This window comes from Gymnogyps californianus, chromosome 2, assembly GCF_018139145.2.
Source record: "Gymnogyps californianus isolate 813 chromosome 2, ASM1813914v2, whole genome shotgun sequence".
Taxonomy (NCBI): Eukaryota; Metazoa; Chordata; class Aves; order Accipitriformes; family Cathartidae; genus Gymnogyps; species Gymnogyps californianus.
Genome location: NC_059472.1, coordinates 118,709,670 through 118,726,956, shown reverse-complemented (window position 1 = coordinate 118,726,956; position 17,287 = coordinate 118,709,670). Strand labels below are relative to the sequence as shown.

The 17,287-nt window shown below is 39.5% G+C and overlaps 1 protein-coding gene across 3 annotated transcripts in view; it reads left to right on the top strand.

The window, feature by feature from the left end:
- Positions 1-17,287, top strand: part of MYRIP (myosin VIIA and Rab interacting protein) — a 243,360-nt gene that overhangs the window by 209,162 nt on the left and 16,911 nt on the right. For 2 of the 3 annotated variants that reach the window (XM_050892348.1, XM_050892347.1), the window contains exon 11: positions 7,302-7,541. In XM_050892348.1, coding sequence (XP_050748305.1) covers positions 7,302-7,541 — 240 coding nt within the window. Of the gene's footprint in view, positions 1-7,301; positions 7,542-15,908; positions 15,972-17,287 lie in introns of all 3 variants that reach the window. The other variant, XM_050892346.1, reaches the window with a different exon arrangement.

Here is a 17,287-nt window from a genome sequence, read left to right as displayed (position 1 = left end):
CGCTAAGTGCTGTCTTCTCCCTATGCCTCTGACTACAAGCAACCCAATCCAGTCTTTAAAGCCATCTGAGCAATTTTAGGATGCCTGGAATTGTTTTTCTTTGCTTATGCTACTAGTCTGTATTTCCCATAGAAAGACATCAGTATAGCTGATCGTAACTCAACATTAGGATTCTAGGATTTCAGCAGGTTTTTAATGCTGGATAAACTATTGTTATTTCTGTACCTATTCCATCTGCTTTTAGGAGACAGGTGTGGGTGTTTTGGGTGTTTTGTACTGATTCATTTATACTCATGTCCTCATACATTTATAATCTACAGTTGTTGAAGGGGAGTTACGTATGATGATGTGCTCTAACAACACATCAGTGACCACTAATGACTTCTTAGAACATCAGGCAGAATTACAGGACTTTCCAGGGACTACACAAAGACCGTATTTTGTACACAGACTTCTGCATTTCCCTTTCTGGCTTTGCATATTTGTGCACGTTCTGTGTGTGTCTCTAGTCGTATTGTAGCTTTATAGTTACTACTGCTCTGCAGAGTGTAGAAGATTAGACCTCACAGGGAAGGTCCTGGGGACATTGTAGAATCATAGGATCATTTAGGTTGGAAAAGACCTTTAAGATCATCGAGTCCAACCACAAACCTAACACTGCCAAGTCCACCACTAAACCATGTCCCTAAGCACCACATCTACAAGTCTTTTAAATACCTCCAGGGATGGTGACTCAGCCACTTCCCTGGGAAGCCTGTTCCAATGCTTGATAACCCTTTCAGTGAAGAAATTTCTCCTAATATCCAATCTAGACCCCCCCTATGTTCGTCCAGTGGAGGTCAGAAAGGCAGGGTGCTTCCAGACATACGTGATGGCATTCTTCAGCAGCTTAGTGTGTGCTTCAAAGTGCAAGTTGGTGCAGAAAATGATTGTTCTTTCCAACTGTCTTGTGAGTTGCTTTGTCTCTTAAGTACTGCTTATACCTCTCTGTTGTGCTCAAAATGCAAGGTTTGGGATTCTGACCCACTCTCCCCTTCATTTTACGCTTCAGGCTAAAAGAGACTGTTCCTGCTCTCCTGCTCCTTCAGCCACAGTGGGGCAGGCAGAGGCACACTGCCTCCAGATCACGCTACTGTTTTCAAAGCAATGAAATTCTCACTAGGAAGTTTATGTATGGGTGGGTGTGCATACATTTCGTTTGTGTTTGGACACACCCCCACCCCACCCCCGGGTGGCTGATTTGACAGCTGGTGCCCACGTTTGGGGAACTATTACTCCAGCCTCCCGTACACAAGCACTGCTGGGAGCAGGAATGGACTGGCTGCTACAATTTATAGCAAGGATGTTGCATGGTTGAACAATTATAGGAAGCAATTAAAATGATCATAAGCATAAGGATTATGATTTGAGGTATGAAAATAAATTAGCCACACATCATTTATATTGCTTAGAAAAATGAGATTAAAGGGGTGTCAGAGTTTCATATAATCCCCAAAGTAATGTGTTGATCTTGGTAAAATGATTGAGGCAGCAGTAGACAGCACCCTACATGTAAACAGTTTGTACAAAACGATAGCATAGGTGTGTGAAGAATTGCAAACAGCATAAACTTAAGGAAGCCTCCTTGTGGGATCTTAAACCAGGCATAGATTTTCACATGCTGAGATTATACAGAATTTGCAGAAACCATACAAAATGCTCTTCTAAACCATGTTGCATGTAGACATTAGACACCGAACAACTGATCATATGTAAATTGCGGTGAAGAAATATACTTTTTCCATACTTTATCGCATTGCAATAACAGCCTTACTTTACTTCATTTTAATAATAAGATGATAATTTGTTAACCATTATGTTTTCATCAGCATTGTAGAACAAGATTTCAGTTTAGCAGTGTAAAAGTTGGGTTTTCTTTTTTAATTTTCAAATAGTGAAGGTTGCTTTCTTGTTTGCTGCTCTCTGAGACTCAGTGAAATGAAAATGGGCCCTTTCGTCTCTTCCTGCTGCAAGTGTAGAGAATTGTAAGCAGTTACATTCTGGAACAACTGCGGTCATTTCGTAACTCACAACTGAATTTCTATTTAAAATTAGGTATTTTTTAATCAAGATCCAGTACCTAGATTAGGATAATGCTGTGGCATTTTTTTGTTAAATGTATTTTAGACTCAACACTGGAATGCTGTCTTTGTGACTGAGAGAGAATTCATTGTCTAAAGTCTGGAGCGACTTAAAAAGGGAAACCTGAGAATGGATATCAAGATGTACTGTATTTGGGGAGAGTTTTTTGCCACTTGATAGGTAAAAGAACAACCTGCTTTACTGGGTTGCCTGTAGAGATGCTGTAAACACAGTCATGAAGCAAGTACATGAAGCAAGACATGAAAATTGTCCTGATAAAACTAAGGTCCTACTGTAATAAATTTCTGATAACCTGTTTGCCTATGTACCACAGAAGACTTATATTCCTGTGGGAACTGAACTGGGAAGTGCAACCTTGGTTTTAATTATAACTATTTTTCAAATTGTAACTTTTTACAAGAAACTGCCACTCAAACCACCAATCTCTGTCTGCTTTCATTATTATTAATAATATTAATAATTGGTATTATTAGTAAGAATAATATTGATATATTGCCTTTCATTATCTTTTTGAGAGGAGATGTTGCCTAGTGTAGCTGCAATTCTTATATTTCTGATAGAAAGTGGACTGGCTTAATTGCTTCAAGTGAAGGAAGTGACCTCATTATGAGTTTGCTTCTTTGATCAGGAGACCCCACCTGTTAATTACAGCCCTCCTGCCCTGCAGCCAGGTAAGGAGTGAGCGCTGTTGGACTGCCGGTCCCCACGGGATGGCGCTTGGGATGTATTTATTGAAAATAGCTGCCCTGAAATTACATTGGCGCTCTCTGAGAAACTGTCTGCAAACCTCACAATTTGTGTCTTCTCCTAAAAATTATAGTTTCTGATTTTTGGTTTCCTATAAGAATGGAGCTTTCTCTCAAGAATTTATAGTCTAACATGGATTTGGTTCTGGAGCCTCCAAGGCAGTACTTTGCTTGCTTGCTTTATTTTGGGGCTTTTTTTTGTTCGTTAGGATTACATTGAGTTATCAGCCATTTGCATGCAAGGATTTGGACAGTGTGTATGAGGAAAGGTGTATTTCCTAGTTCATTGTCTGCTAAAGAACTTATGCTTGCATAGAAACGCTTGATTTTCTTATAGTGAGACTGGGTTTGTGGCTGTGTTAGTCTGCCCTCACTGAAGCTCTGTTTTCAGATAAAGCGGTAGCCCTTTATTCTTCTTTGGAGATGTTAGTATTATATGTTGCTGATAGATGCAAATGGGAATTTACACAATGATTTATACGAACACAAAGATGTCATTAAACTTACCAGATAGAGCCAAAGTGTGAATAGTAAAGAAAAATGAAGTTTAAGATAGCATCTATTAAATTAATAATAGTACCTTTCAGTGTATTTATTATTTTTTATTGTTGTCATGGCTTCTAATACATTTTTTAATTTGTTAATCCATGAAAGTGGTATCATCTCCTCACAAATAGTTCACTGCCACCATCTGAAAAGCTCAACACACGAGACAAACAGCCTACCAGTAACAGAAACCACAAAGTGTAGCATTATAGGATATCATTATCTCTGCATGTAAGCAGGAACTAGCAAGTCTTGGAAATGTAAATACTCCACCTGCTCATTGTAAGGAGGCTGGAAAGCAGAAGGGTGGATAGCAGACATACCTGAATCCAGCTGTAATAATATCAATACCCTCAAGGTGAGTCCTCTCCCAAGAAACCACGTGTATTCATAACACAAGTTTAGCTAATGTGGAATAAAACCCTAGGGATACCAAGGCAGCTCATGACTTTCATCTGTGCTGGCAAATGTAGCAAAAAAGCTCTTTAAGTTTCCCAGCCAATGAGTTGGGAAAATTCTTTTATATGTGTTAAAGCATAAGCTAGAATTGGGATCGTTTCGGTAATGGTGTGGCATGTGGCTAAGGTAACATCGCAACTTGCTGCTGCCAAAAGAGGAACACCTCCTTCCTATCTGCCTTCCTGCCTTCCCTCTACCTGCCTCCAGCATGGTCCAGTATCTCTCCCCTGTCAGCTCTAGCACACATTTGGACCCCTTTGCCAAGCCTACACAACTCATTACAACTGAGTAAAGGACAGGAAGGTGCAGGATGACTCTCTTTCAGCAGCACTAGGTTGTTACATTAGCTCACCGTGTTTCATAAAACTACATCCTTTTTTATCCTGCTGAAGGTGGCCAACTTAGCAATATTGTCCTGCCATGCTGTCCTCCAAAATACATGGGAAGTCAGCTGCAGGGCTCTACAGGATTTCACTGAGATTTGGATAGAGGCAGTAGAGATCAACCTAAAAGATGCTGCTGTGTGTGATCCTAGGAAGACTGGTATTTTTTCAGGATTAAGAGGAGTTGTGATTCTGCTGTTGTCAATATGGATTCTTTAAATTAACTGGTGGTGCTTTCCATGGGGGTATGTGTGTATTGCTACTCCGATATAGCTGCTAAGCAGTTAAAGCTAAGCAGGTCTATGTAAGAAGCCCCCAGAGGAATCATGCATGTCTTGCTGCATGATGAAGTCTGGCAGTACTTCATGGTACAGCAGTGAGGTGGAAACATGGGAAAACCTGCCCCTCTGGACTGCCAGCCTCCCTCACTGTGCCACTAGATTTTATACACATATTTGTCAGCTTATTTAAACAAGAATAGCAAACTTTTGTCTTTACAAGCTTGATCTACTCAAATGTCTGCACAGAATGGGATTTTCTTCTCTTCCTTGCAGATTTGACCCTGAGATAAACTGTACTCTTCCTGCCCAGACACTGCTAGAGGAAGCCCACACCCCTGGTGCAGAGCTGTCAGAGCTCACTAGCAAATCTTGTAATCCTAAACCACATGTTTTGGTAGACGAGAGTAGGTTTTTGGAGGTACCTATTAAATAAATGGAGGTAACTCAAGTAAAAAGGGATTCTAGTAATTAGCTTAAACTAGATACCTAACTGCAAATAGCTCAGGTTTAATGAGATGTATCTCCAGTAAACTGTATTCTCCTAAAATACAAGTGCACAGTTTAGCTGCGCTTTCTATCCTGCAAATCCCATAAATTATGATTGTTTCTCTCCTGGGTACAAATTGATGAACTGATTGATTCAGCAAAAACTTTCAGATTTTTTTATAGTAGTTTAATGACATGTGAGTATTTTTCATTAGCAGATTGTTGGGTGGGGGTTGTAATGAGTTTTTGAATGACATGCAAGATATATCTGAAGAAAAATCTCTTCTTACAATTTAAGGAAGCACCATTATGATAAATACAGATTTTTAATTAAAAAGGTGAAATGACACCAGTCTTCTACATGTATAGAAAAGCATATCATAACATTATAAAACTAAAGTGGAAACACACTGATTTGAAATCTTGTTCTCGATCTTACTTAGAACAGCTTCAAAGTTCATTTGGCAGAAAAGGCTTTTTATTCTGCAAAAGCTGATTGTTTGGGAAAAGAATAAATTTCAGCCTAAGCCCGTGGTTCCCCTTCTATTGTAGCTAGTCAGGCACTTTCAAATCCTGATTTTCTAAATAGACCTTCTGCATCCTGAAGGTGAGCTATAAAGCAATAATTTAGTTGTGTAATTGATTCACAGATAACTGCAGACAAAAATTGTCCAGAAAGCTGTGAAAGTGCTAGACACTACAGTACAGTTTACTGTATGAGAGATGAGAACTGACATTACGAACACGATTTATCAATCCATTAAGAGCAGTTTGGCGGGTAGGGTTTGTGAAGGAGTTGTCAGAGTTAACGTTTCCTGTGAGAACTGGAGGTAATTGGGCCATCCATAAATACTGCTTCTGTGGCTGCAGAGAGAGTAGCTGTGCAAAGCAAATCTCCTGTTTATGTATTTCCAAATGAATGCTAGAGAGAACACAGCTTTTAGTCTCTCCAGCAGTGTCTGGTCCTGTCACGGTAGGAGAGCATAAGGCAAATAGGAATAATTTCCTATCTGAGAATTGCTCCAAATCATCCTCTTAGACCCGCTGAGATGTGCCTACCACTGCTGGTCCCAGGCTGCATTCTTCATAGCCTCCTTCTGGGTGGTTTTGTCACGATTATGCTCCGTTTCAAAGAATTCATCACTCTTAAAACCACCTAATTCCACCTTACTTTGTGAACTTGACTGAAGCACTAAACGAAATGTCTAATGATTCAAAACTTTCTCTTAGCAGTCAGCAGGGAGAGAAGAACGTTTCCAGAAGGCAGTTAATGCTATAGGTGGAGCAGGTTGCTCTGGGACATGCCTGTCTCTCTCCATGGACTGTAGTGGAAATCAGGGGAAATTGGGTCCTAATCATATAGCACAGATCCAGAAAATGAATTGGTATGTATCTGGACATTAGTTTTTGGAACAACCCTGAGATATTTTCAAATTTCCTGCAAGGATTGACAAAAGTATCCCCTTTTCCACATTATTAAATGTTGGGCAGGCACCCTGCTAAACAGACTTGCAAAAAGATTTTGCTTTTCTTCTGTTGAGCCTCCAAAGTAAGGGACTTGTGGTCGAGTCTGTAACACCCACTGTACTTAACTGACCCTCTGAGTACTTCCCACCTTTAAGGATCTAAGAGTAAGAAAAGAAGATGCTCCTAAAGATTGAACTTGTTCCAAAGAGCTTGGCATTTGGAAAATAATCGTTGCTGTAGAGGATCCACCAATGTAAATAATCCCTGGGAAAGCTGAAAATCTTATGCACCATCATGTACTAAAAGAGATTTTTCAAAACTTGTTCCTAGTAGTCTTTAAAAAAACCACAGATAAGGATAAAGACCAAGCAGTCACGGAACTCGAGCGCAGTTTCAACTGAAAGCTGAACACAACTGCCGGGTCACAAGTTATTTCATTCCCACACTTCACTTTCTTTATCTGCACCATGCCTGAGAGTGATGGCAGTGCAGCGCTGGGAATGGGAAATGCCATTTAGGCATATTTTATTATTTGCACACAGATACATAATGATTTTGATAGTTCCTTTTTACATAATATAAAAGTAAGCAGGAATGATAAATATAATCCAACAAGTGTGGGTTTACTGGCATTCCTCTGTAAAGACATGGTATTTTTTTGTCGGCACACTTAGTATGCTTTATTTCTAGTTTCCCTGCAGAGTGATCATACCTATACTTTTCTAGGAAGCTGTTTGTTTTTCTTTCTGTGCCTATACAGTAATTATACCGTTCTTCTAATTTCTTTGTAGGATTTTGATGATTTGTCAGAAACAGATATAAGCAGTGAGGATCAGCATCATAATATCAAGTCTGACCTTATGGAGGAGGAGCTTAAATCCAGGTTATTTCAGCTTGCTGCTAAAATGAGTGACAAGGAAACATCTTCTGGTGAAGAACAAGAGTCAGAACATAGAACAGACCCTGAAAACCAGAAGGAGAGTTTGTCCTCAGAGGAAAATGGCAGAAGTATTCAGGAAGAGTTAAAGAAGGTAAGTGGTTGTTGTAGAGGAATGAGGAGAGTATTGTAAAAGAATCCAGAAAGAGAAACTTGTGGTTAGCAAATTAAACATAGTTGCTTAAAACAAGCCAAGGTCCTTTACACTGGGTCTGAGCCTGCAACCCTTGTGCAGGTAAAACTTCAGTTAAGGTGTGTGTTCCTCCCTCTGAACCTACAGCATCAATTCAAAGCAGTGAACTTAGCTTGTGTAATAAACCTGTTACGTGACTGATATTAATGGAATTATATCAGTTTATACTGACTGAGAATGTCCTTATACATTTTTATTTAAAAACATATCCAGTTCTCCTTTTTTCCTCCTTGTTAACCAGCTGGTTTAAGTGGTTTTTTCAGTCCTTTTATTTGCTCCTCTCTTTTTAGTGTCATGTAGTTCATTCTGATGTCATAGATTCTTCTTTTGCCTCTCTATTGGAATATTTTGTGCTTTAAAGCTTTCCAACCCTGTTACTCTGTCAGCTAATAGGCCTCTGTGAGTAGTAACACATTCTAGTGAAACTGAAATCCAGTGTCAGTTCTGATAATGTATGAGATCCTCCGTTTGTGCCATTTCACCCTTACAATGAGATATCTGATTTCAGTGTCACTCCACAGCACATACCACCTACTCTCTTCCCTTTCTACCTCTGAATTTCTTTTCAGATCATGTGGTGTGCTTGAATTTGGTGCTGTAAAAGCCCAGCGCTGCCCCTTGCCAGTCAAGCACTCTTATCCCTGAGATCCACTTAGGCTCATTCTTGTCTGTTGTGTGTCTTGCCTCACCTCTTGGGGTCTTGTCTGCACAGCAGCTCTGCTTTGACAGGGGGTGTGGACAACTCTCTAAAGGAAATCTATTCCTCATCGTTTGAAAGGTGTTTTTTTCAAATTATATAGAGAACTAATACACCGGGAGGTGGAAGCAGGATCAAGCGACGCAGGTGGACAATAGAGATGCTGTCCAAGTGTGCAGGAATGGTGTCAGGAAAGCCAGTGCCCACCTGGAGTTGAATCTGGCAAGGGACACGAAGGGAAATAAGAAAGGCTTCTACAGATATATCAGCAGCAAAAGGCAGATGAGGGAGAGTGGGGCTCACTACTGCAGTGACCTGGTGACACAGAACATGGAAGAGGCTAAGTTATACGACATTGTTTTCATCTCAGTTTACGGGTAAGGTTTGCCCTCAAGAATCCAAGGCCCCTGAGACGTATGGGAAAGTCGGGCGCAGTGAAGACTTACCCTTGGTAGAGGAGGATCAGGTTAGCAAATATTTCAACAAATGGGACATACATATGTGCATGGCACCCGACGGGGATGCGCTCACAAGAGCTGAGGGAAGGGGCCCATGTCATTGTGAGGCCACTGTTCATCTTTGAAAGATCATGGTAATCTGAGGCATTCAGAGCACTGAATATTGTTTATTTTGACTTTAACAAGGCTTTCAACACTGTCTCACATAAAGTCCTCACAGACAAATTGAGCAAGTAAGGACTGGATAAGTAGACAGTGAGGTGGACTGAAAATTGCCTGAATTGCTGGGCCAAAAGTGTTGCGATCAGAGGCTCAAAATCCAGCTGGAGGCCAGTCACTAGTGGTGTACCCCAGTGGTCGATACTGGGACCGGTACTGTTTAACATCTTCACTATTGATAGAGACAATGAGACAGAGTGTACCCTAAATTTGGAGGAGCGGTTGATACACGAGATGGTTCTGTTATTCAGAGAATCTTGACAGGCTGGAGAAAGGGGCCGACAGAACCTCATGAAGTTCAACAAAGGGAAATGCAAAGTCCTGCACCTGGGAAGCAATTATCCCATGCACCCATACTATCTGGAGGCCATCTGGTTGGGAAACAGCTTGGCAGAAAAGGGGACATGGGGTCCTCGTAGACACCAAGTGGAATATAAGCCAGCAATGTGGACTTGCAGAAAAGAAAGTCACCAGCATCCAGCAGAGTGAGAGAGGTGATTATTCCCCTCTGTTCAATACTGGTGAGCCACTTCTGGAGTGCTGTGTCCTGTTCTGGGCTCCCCAGTACAAGGGACACATGGACATACTGAAGTGAGTCCAGTGAAGGGCCACAGAGATGATTAAAAGATTGGAGCATCTATCATATGAGGAGAGGCTGAGAGAGCTGGAATTGTCTAGCCTAGAGAAGAGAAGGCTCGGGGAGGATCTCTTCAATGTGTATAAATACCTGATGGGGGACGTGGGGGGTGTTTGAGGTGGGAAATAAAGAAGTGGGAATCAGACTCTTCTCACCCATGCCCAGTGACAGGACAGGAAGCAGTGGGCACAATCTGAAATGCAAGAAATTCCATCTAAACATAAAAAGCTTTTTCACTGTGAAGGTGGTCAAATGCTGGAATAGGTTTTCCAAAGAGATTGTAGAGTCTACATCCTTGGAGATAATCAAAATTTGACTGGACACAGCCCTGGGCAACCTGATCTAGTTGACCCTGCTTTGAGCAGAAGGGTTGGACTAGGCAATCTCCAGAGGTCCTTTCCAAACTTAAGTATTCTGTGACTCTCTGATTCTGAGTTATTTAGCCATGGACTGCACAGCAGTGTAAGTACCTTCGTCATCATGTATGCAAATACCTCCATGATGTACACACAACCTTTCTAAGGAAATTAAATAAAAGCTTTATCACCAGTGCTCGTTGACAGCATTCAGTTTAGCTTGTCTTTGGTTTACAAAGACAAACCAACAATATCAAATTATTCAACAGGGTATATAGGCTAGCTAGGCTATAACGATGCAATTAAAGTCCACAATTAAAGGCTGTGAATAGGACTTTCTGAAATGCTCCTGTATGGTGAACTGAGCACAGAAAATGGCAAATGTATGTTTTGTGGTGTACTTACTCATCTGCATGCATCTACAAAGTAATATTAGTTGTTTTTTCCTCCTCTAATTTTATTATTTCTTTAACATTTGTATGTCAGTTGTTTAAAATAAAGTAAAGATTAATTTTTTTTCCCTCAGTAAAATTTCCTTAAGTTTAAAATAATAAGAGACATACCATGTTCAGCAAAAAGAGAATGCTTGGAGTTCCTAATTCTTTATTGGTTTTGGATGAAAAAAAAGTCTTATTCATTCATGGTCGCAGTATATATTCTTTCTGTCTGTAATAAAGAAACCAAAATATCCCAGTACTATTCATGGTCATGACTTCAGCAGAATTGATAGTGGAACTTGCTCCAGCTGTAGAGAAACAAACAGGCTACTTTCATTCTTACTCTTGACAGTTGTCCTTAAAGGTGATTTAAAATCTCCTGAGATGTGCCTTCTCTTTGGAAAGGTGGCTGACCAACATCTTACAATGAAATACTGAAGATGACAGTGTATGATACCAGTTGTGGCTATGGTAACCTAAAATACAAAGACATAGCTAAACTCGTAAGACATGCAATAACTTTAAGATGAGTAGATGGCATGTCTCAAAGGAGACAAGCATAGAAAACGTATTGTCAGGGAACCAGTAATTTTAGATGCCTTAAAAGCCAGATGTCCCAATATGCTGTCTCTTTAAGAAGCCTGATTTTTGGAGAATGCATATGTAGGGAATTACAGATCTTTCAGACTGGCATTTAACATTCTTGGCCAGAGACCCAGACTTCTGACCTGGGCATCAAGTTTCAAATTAGGTATACAGAAGCACTAATTCTGGGCCATTAAAATGAGAGCTCGAGTGCCTACAATCTGCTTTGAGCTCCTAAACACAAATTAAATACTGCCATCTTGCTTATATTTTCACCATGCTGCTTGTCTTCATTAGCCTGTAGTCTTCTATTCTCACAAGCTTATTCTGGAACACATTAGCAACCTTAAATCACAGGGAATTTCTAGTTATAGTACATCTGACTGTAAAATAAGATTTCAAAAAACATGTATTGTTTATTGAATCACTGGAAATTAAGTACCTGGTGCTCATGAAAATCCGACTTTCACGTCTGCACCTTTAAAAACCTGGACTTCTGTTTTTAATGGAAGCTGGGAATCTCATATAATCACGTGTTGAGCTGATGCTTTAAAAAGGGTATTTAATATATTAAGATCTGAAGCAACGGCAAGAATTGGCACGTCTTGAGTGGGGAGTTAGCTGAAGTTGGGCGTTTATGGCTTCTCAGTTCTCACTTCAAACTGAGCTTTTGAGTTGTATGTCTGCCTTTAAGATACAAGTTTGAAAATGCTGACCTTTGAGTTAATTATTTGATTCATGTGGGATACTTGAGGATTTAGGTGGGTATTAATTAACACAAGTTAATTTTATGCCTTAGACTTAAATCTGCTTAAACCTCCAGCACAATCATTTTCAACATTTCTAAGTTTGTGATTACCTAAAATGGTCTTGTGGAGATTCACAGCTCTCTAAAACAAACATAATCTTACAGCAGACTTCTTTTTATAGATAACATTTTGTGCTTATTAAGCTATAGAAGTAGTTCATGGTCTTTCAGGGGTATGCAGACCCCTGAAAAGCCTGCTCATCTCAGTTGTGCAATGAAAGGCCATGGAGTCTTCTATGCTCAGGGTAGAGTTAGCCTTCAGCCCCTCTAGACTTCAGGTGTGAACAAACCAAAAATCACATTGTGCAACTGTTGTGTTAGTGAAGCATCTTGTACTATAGCACAGTGATTTGCACAGTTCTTTCTGCCTTGTTTTTTTTTGGTTTTTGTTGGGGTTTTTTGCGTCACCCCCCCAAACCCTAACCAAATACCTAAAGAAAAAAGCAAAATGTAAATCCCCTTGGAAGTATCTTAATGACGCTGATCCTGAGAGTGGCAAGCATGATAAATGGGATGTATTTAGTTCTTGCTCTACTCTGTCTTCTCTCCTTCTCTTTTAATGCTTTCATGAAGATGAATAGGCCAGGTCTGTATTTCATGGTACACCCCAGAATTACATTCTAGAAGGCAATTTCAGCAGTGCCTAATGCAGACTGCATTTTGAATGCTGTCTATCACTGTGACCGCTTTATCAGAAACTATAGAGATACTGTTTAAAAAACAAAATAGCCCCTGCCATTTTTGCAAATTGCCCCACATAGCATAAAAACTGAAATAGTTGTTAAAACCTTACTTGTGTTTCTCTTTTTGTCTCCTTCTACTTTGTACTCCTCCTTGGTTAAGATACGCAAATGAGCAAGTGAGTTAAACTTCAGTAGTAACGTTGAGTTTCTCTCCTCTTTGCATTAGCTTGATGCACCGTGCTGTGTGCTTGAGCAGTTTCTTTTAATCCCTTTATGCATTTACTTCTGCTCAGAGGATCTTACAACCAAGGCTTAGTAACTTTATTTAAATCCTGCTGTTTTCTGTTGACATTATTGCATTACTAGGCACAAAATAGCTCTTTTCTGAATGACAACCTGTAAGTTTGTTAAGTAGCACAGTGGGATCCTGTTCCCTAAGTGAAACCTGCCAAGTTCCTTGACAGTATGAATAACAGCATAAATATTCTTTCCATAAAATATTTATGCCTTCATTCTCTGGAAACATTTTATTCATCTTAGATTTTTTAAAGCTTTATTTTGGGGAAAGTATGTACTACAAGCATCATCTTCATGTGTATTTGTGCCAGAGGCCTATATTCTTTGTTTCAAGAGAGTACATCTTACATTTTTCACCAGGTAAATTAGCGCTTTTCAACTAGTGGTATAATGAGATTGACACTTGTTAGAAAATCTGCCTGGCACCTCTCTTTAGTGAGAGGAATAGCCAAGTAGCTGTGCATGTGGGTGCATGTTACCGCAGCAGAAGAGACAGCCAGCTCCCGGGTGTGGTGTATGCTGGCGGCTATGCCTGGGACTGCTCTTGAAGAGGGTGGCCAGGGCTCAGTAAGGGAGGTCAGGCGAGGGAGGGCTCATGGGACTTGGTCACTGGAGAGCAATATGCTCACGGCCTTGATGGAGCTGGAGAATGGCACTGGATGTGCACATGGCAGTGAATCCCTCCTGTGTATCACAGACCTGTTGAAGCATCACGGTAGGGATGGCTGCGATGTCATAACAGCAGTGCTATAATAACAAGAGAGAGCCTGTGTCTCCTGGTGGCTGGGCTTCTGTTAATCATTTGTGCTGGTGCATGCACCATCCTCACAGAAGATGATGTAGTTGGTTCTGTGATCACTATCTGGCAACTCCCTGAACTCCTGGGTATTTTGGTTGGTGTGCTGGTCCAGGCAGGGGTTAATAGGAAACTGCCATCCAGCTTCATATGCCTGAAAGCTTTAGAAATGACTGAGTAAAATTCCTAAAGGAGACAGAAGCCCATGGCTCACTTAAGCAAGAAAACATAATAGCGTAAGTATAGTAGCTTTACTACATTGCTACTACTATGCTAATAAAGCTGAACAGTGTAATACAATGACATCTTCCTGGGTTAACAACTCAGAAGATATTTGTGTGTCTGTTGTTTCACATTTTTGTATGCACGATGCTTGGAATAATTCTTGTGCTTTGGTGGATCATGGCTTTTATTATGATGTTAATTATCTGGGCAGTCTTCCAAAGTCCAGGATTGAAAACTGAATGTGGGCAGCATTGTAAAAAGTGATCTTTAAGGTTTATGAACTGCAGATAATCTATGCACAGGATTTTGAATGACAGCAGAGAAAAAAGATTTTGGTTAAGGGAGGTGAAACAGTGGCTTTTTCTTCTAACAGAGGTAAGAGACTTTAATCTTCACATTGGGCTAATGGATCCAAAGTTTTAAGTTCTCAATTCAACAAAGCAGTCAAGTATGTGTTCAGTTTTAAACCGAGGATTAAGTAGTTTGCTGGACAAAAATCTCATTCAAGGGATTTCTCCCATGTATTTACTATTATTTATTGGTCTTTAGTATGGAAAATTAAGTTGATCCTAAGTTTATTTTGTCAGAATCTGAGTCTTTGGTTTCAAGCAAAATAGTTGTTTTGAGACCATAAACATTTATTTTTAAAAAGTTTTCAAAAGTGGGCAGCAATGTTTGTATTCCTCCAGTTCTGACACTTTCCGGGCTCAATACAGTTGCATAAGTATGGATATAGATAGTCAATCTGAGATGTCCTAGGGTATCCCACAGGGCTTTAAGCCGCTAGTCCGGAGGAAACATGCATCTCCCGGGTCTGTGTTATATCTGACAGCGTTGTTTGAAAATCCTCAGATACTTCACGCTGTTTCAAATTGCACCTTGTCTGCCTGTGTTTAAGTAACTGAATCAAAGCCCTGTTGAATCTACCTGGAGAAGTGCAGAATAGGTGAGATTTCAGCTGGCTTCACATGGGGAATGCAGTGTCTTTGTAAACAAGATTCTCATAGTCTCAGATTTGAGACTTACGTGCATGCACGCCCAAGCCAGCTCTGTCCAGCGTGCATGCAATGGGAATCTCCTTCGGTTTTCTGATCACCATTTATTTACTTAGGAAGAAAACGTAAAAGCCATTTTACAGATACATTACAGAAGATCAGTGAAGATTAGTGTAAGCTGCTGTAACAAAATGGGGGGAAAACAGACTGTAACAAAAAAGTTACTATTTTCTTGTCTTCTTTTGTAAACAGCCCAGAGATTTGGCAGTGACAGATGAGCTCTTTCAGAGCTAGCTGGAAGAGTTTCAAGAAAATGCTGCTCCTCAGCTGGATGATACTTCTGTCACAGCACAGCCAACAGGGTAGCTGTGGTTGTGTCATTACTTCAAGGCAAAACCAGTCCATTTAGTTTAAATAGACCTAAGTAAATTAGGGGCATTAAGGTAAGCCTACTGACTTGACACTGGAGAGTGGTAGTATGAATGGTTTTATTTGTTCATTTCGGGACACTGAAGTCCAGGAGAGGGACTGCAGCAAACAGTAGGAAGCGATTTGGCACAAGACATCTTACTTAACTCAGCCCAAGTGTTTTTGATGTGAGCATCTGACTGTGGCATAAGTGAGGTACAGACCCTTTTGTAACTAGAAACATGCACGGTGTCCAAATTGCAGTCATGTAGACCCAAAAATTGAAGATAGCTGGCTTTTCTTTTTCTTAACACTACTGCAAAAGTCTTTTTCTATTGCTAGTGCTGCTTTGTTTTGTGATAGTGGAAATCAGCATTTCCCATCTGTTTCATTTCATAAAAAGTGATGTGTCATTTGCAGTATCTGTCTTAATGAGATCTGCTATTCTAAATCCCACAAACAAAAATAATTAGGCATTGCTTTATTTTAAGTATTTTAGCAATAAATCTAAAACCTAAATTTTATGGTGTTTTATATTTGCTAGTTTCTTTATCCTTGCTGTTCATCCTAAAGTTCTCTGTAAGTCTGAACCTATATATATGTTAACCTCTGTAGCTGTTAATATAACTTTTCTGCCTTTTTATTTAACTGCTGTCCCACTATCTATGAAAAACAAAAGACTTTTGATCTTCATTTAAAGCTGCAGTTTTTATCCACTGTATTGCAGCAGGTGAGAATGCTTTGTTTTGTCTGTGTCTTCTTACATCTCTTACTACGTAAGAGATGCTATAAAGTGATATTGAGGGTTTCCACATTTCCCAAGCAAAATTCTCAAAGTCAGAATGTTTTCCTGGAAATATCAGGCCTGAAAAATCATACCTTTTGGCCACAATCAATAATCATTGCAGAAAATTATTTTATAATCACAGCTAGCCCTGTGTTATGATGGGAGTGATGAGCATGAAGTAGATATGTGGAGCAGACTGGCTCTCTTATTTGGCTTTGTGATGAGAAATTGGTTTTATCAGTAAAGAAGAACAGAAGACCAGGATAAGGTGTATGATCTTCCTATTCTCATGTACTCACCTATATTAAGAAATTTGGAAGGAAAAAAATTAAAATTTTATTTCAGCAATAAGATTATTAGCAGTTTCTGACCATAGTGGTCTTCAAAAATCTTTCTAAGCTCCCAATTTAAAAAATAAACAAAACCCTTAATTCATTGTAGAGGCTGTACACAGTGAGTAGGCCCTTTCTCACTTTGCTGCTAGTGTCTATTGCTTATCATTCATCTAGGTGGGAAGAGGTTTCATATTCTGTGCTATTTGAGTCTCAGCTTATGAGAATCAGGTATTAAAACAGATTTTCATTTTATTCCCTGAGCAAATATATGCTTATCTTATATTTTAAAATACATGCTATTTTTAGTATGTCATGTATAGTGGTAAGCAAATTAATTCTGTAGCATTCTCTCAATCATAAAATAAGAATCACTTTTTTGTGTCAAAAGTTGATGCTTGATTCAGCAAAACACTCCTCCTCTCAACTTTTTCTTTTTTCCTTACTGTCAGAGTTAAATTTTGTACTATGAATTTTAATCACTTTTTAATCATCTTGGTTTTCTTTAGTAAAAATATCAAGGATGATTTTAAAGAAAAAATATTTTTCCATTTGTGCAAGATCATCAGCCTGTGTCCATCATAGATACTCTTACAGAATCCTGTGCGGATTTTAAGATTTAAATATTTCCATTTCCAACTTGGACCATAATATTTCACCTCTTGGAAAATAACTTCCTTTCTCATTATTATAGGCAACTTGTCTCTAGAAATGAGACATTACAAATTATTAGGAATAACATCTGTAATGACATTAGGACAGTGGATTGAATTCATTAGTAAAAATCTAATATTCAGAATTACCTAGCACAATCAAAAAGGGAGACTGTATTTCTCTGTGTCATACTTTGGAGAACGTCAGTAGAATAATAGCTCACTCTGTAAGATAATTTAGCTTTCTTTTTCTAAACGAGTGCCCATAAATGAA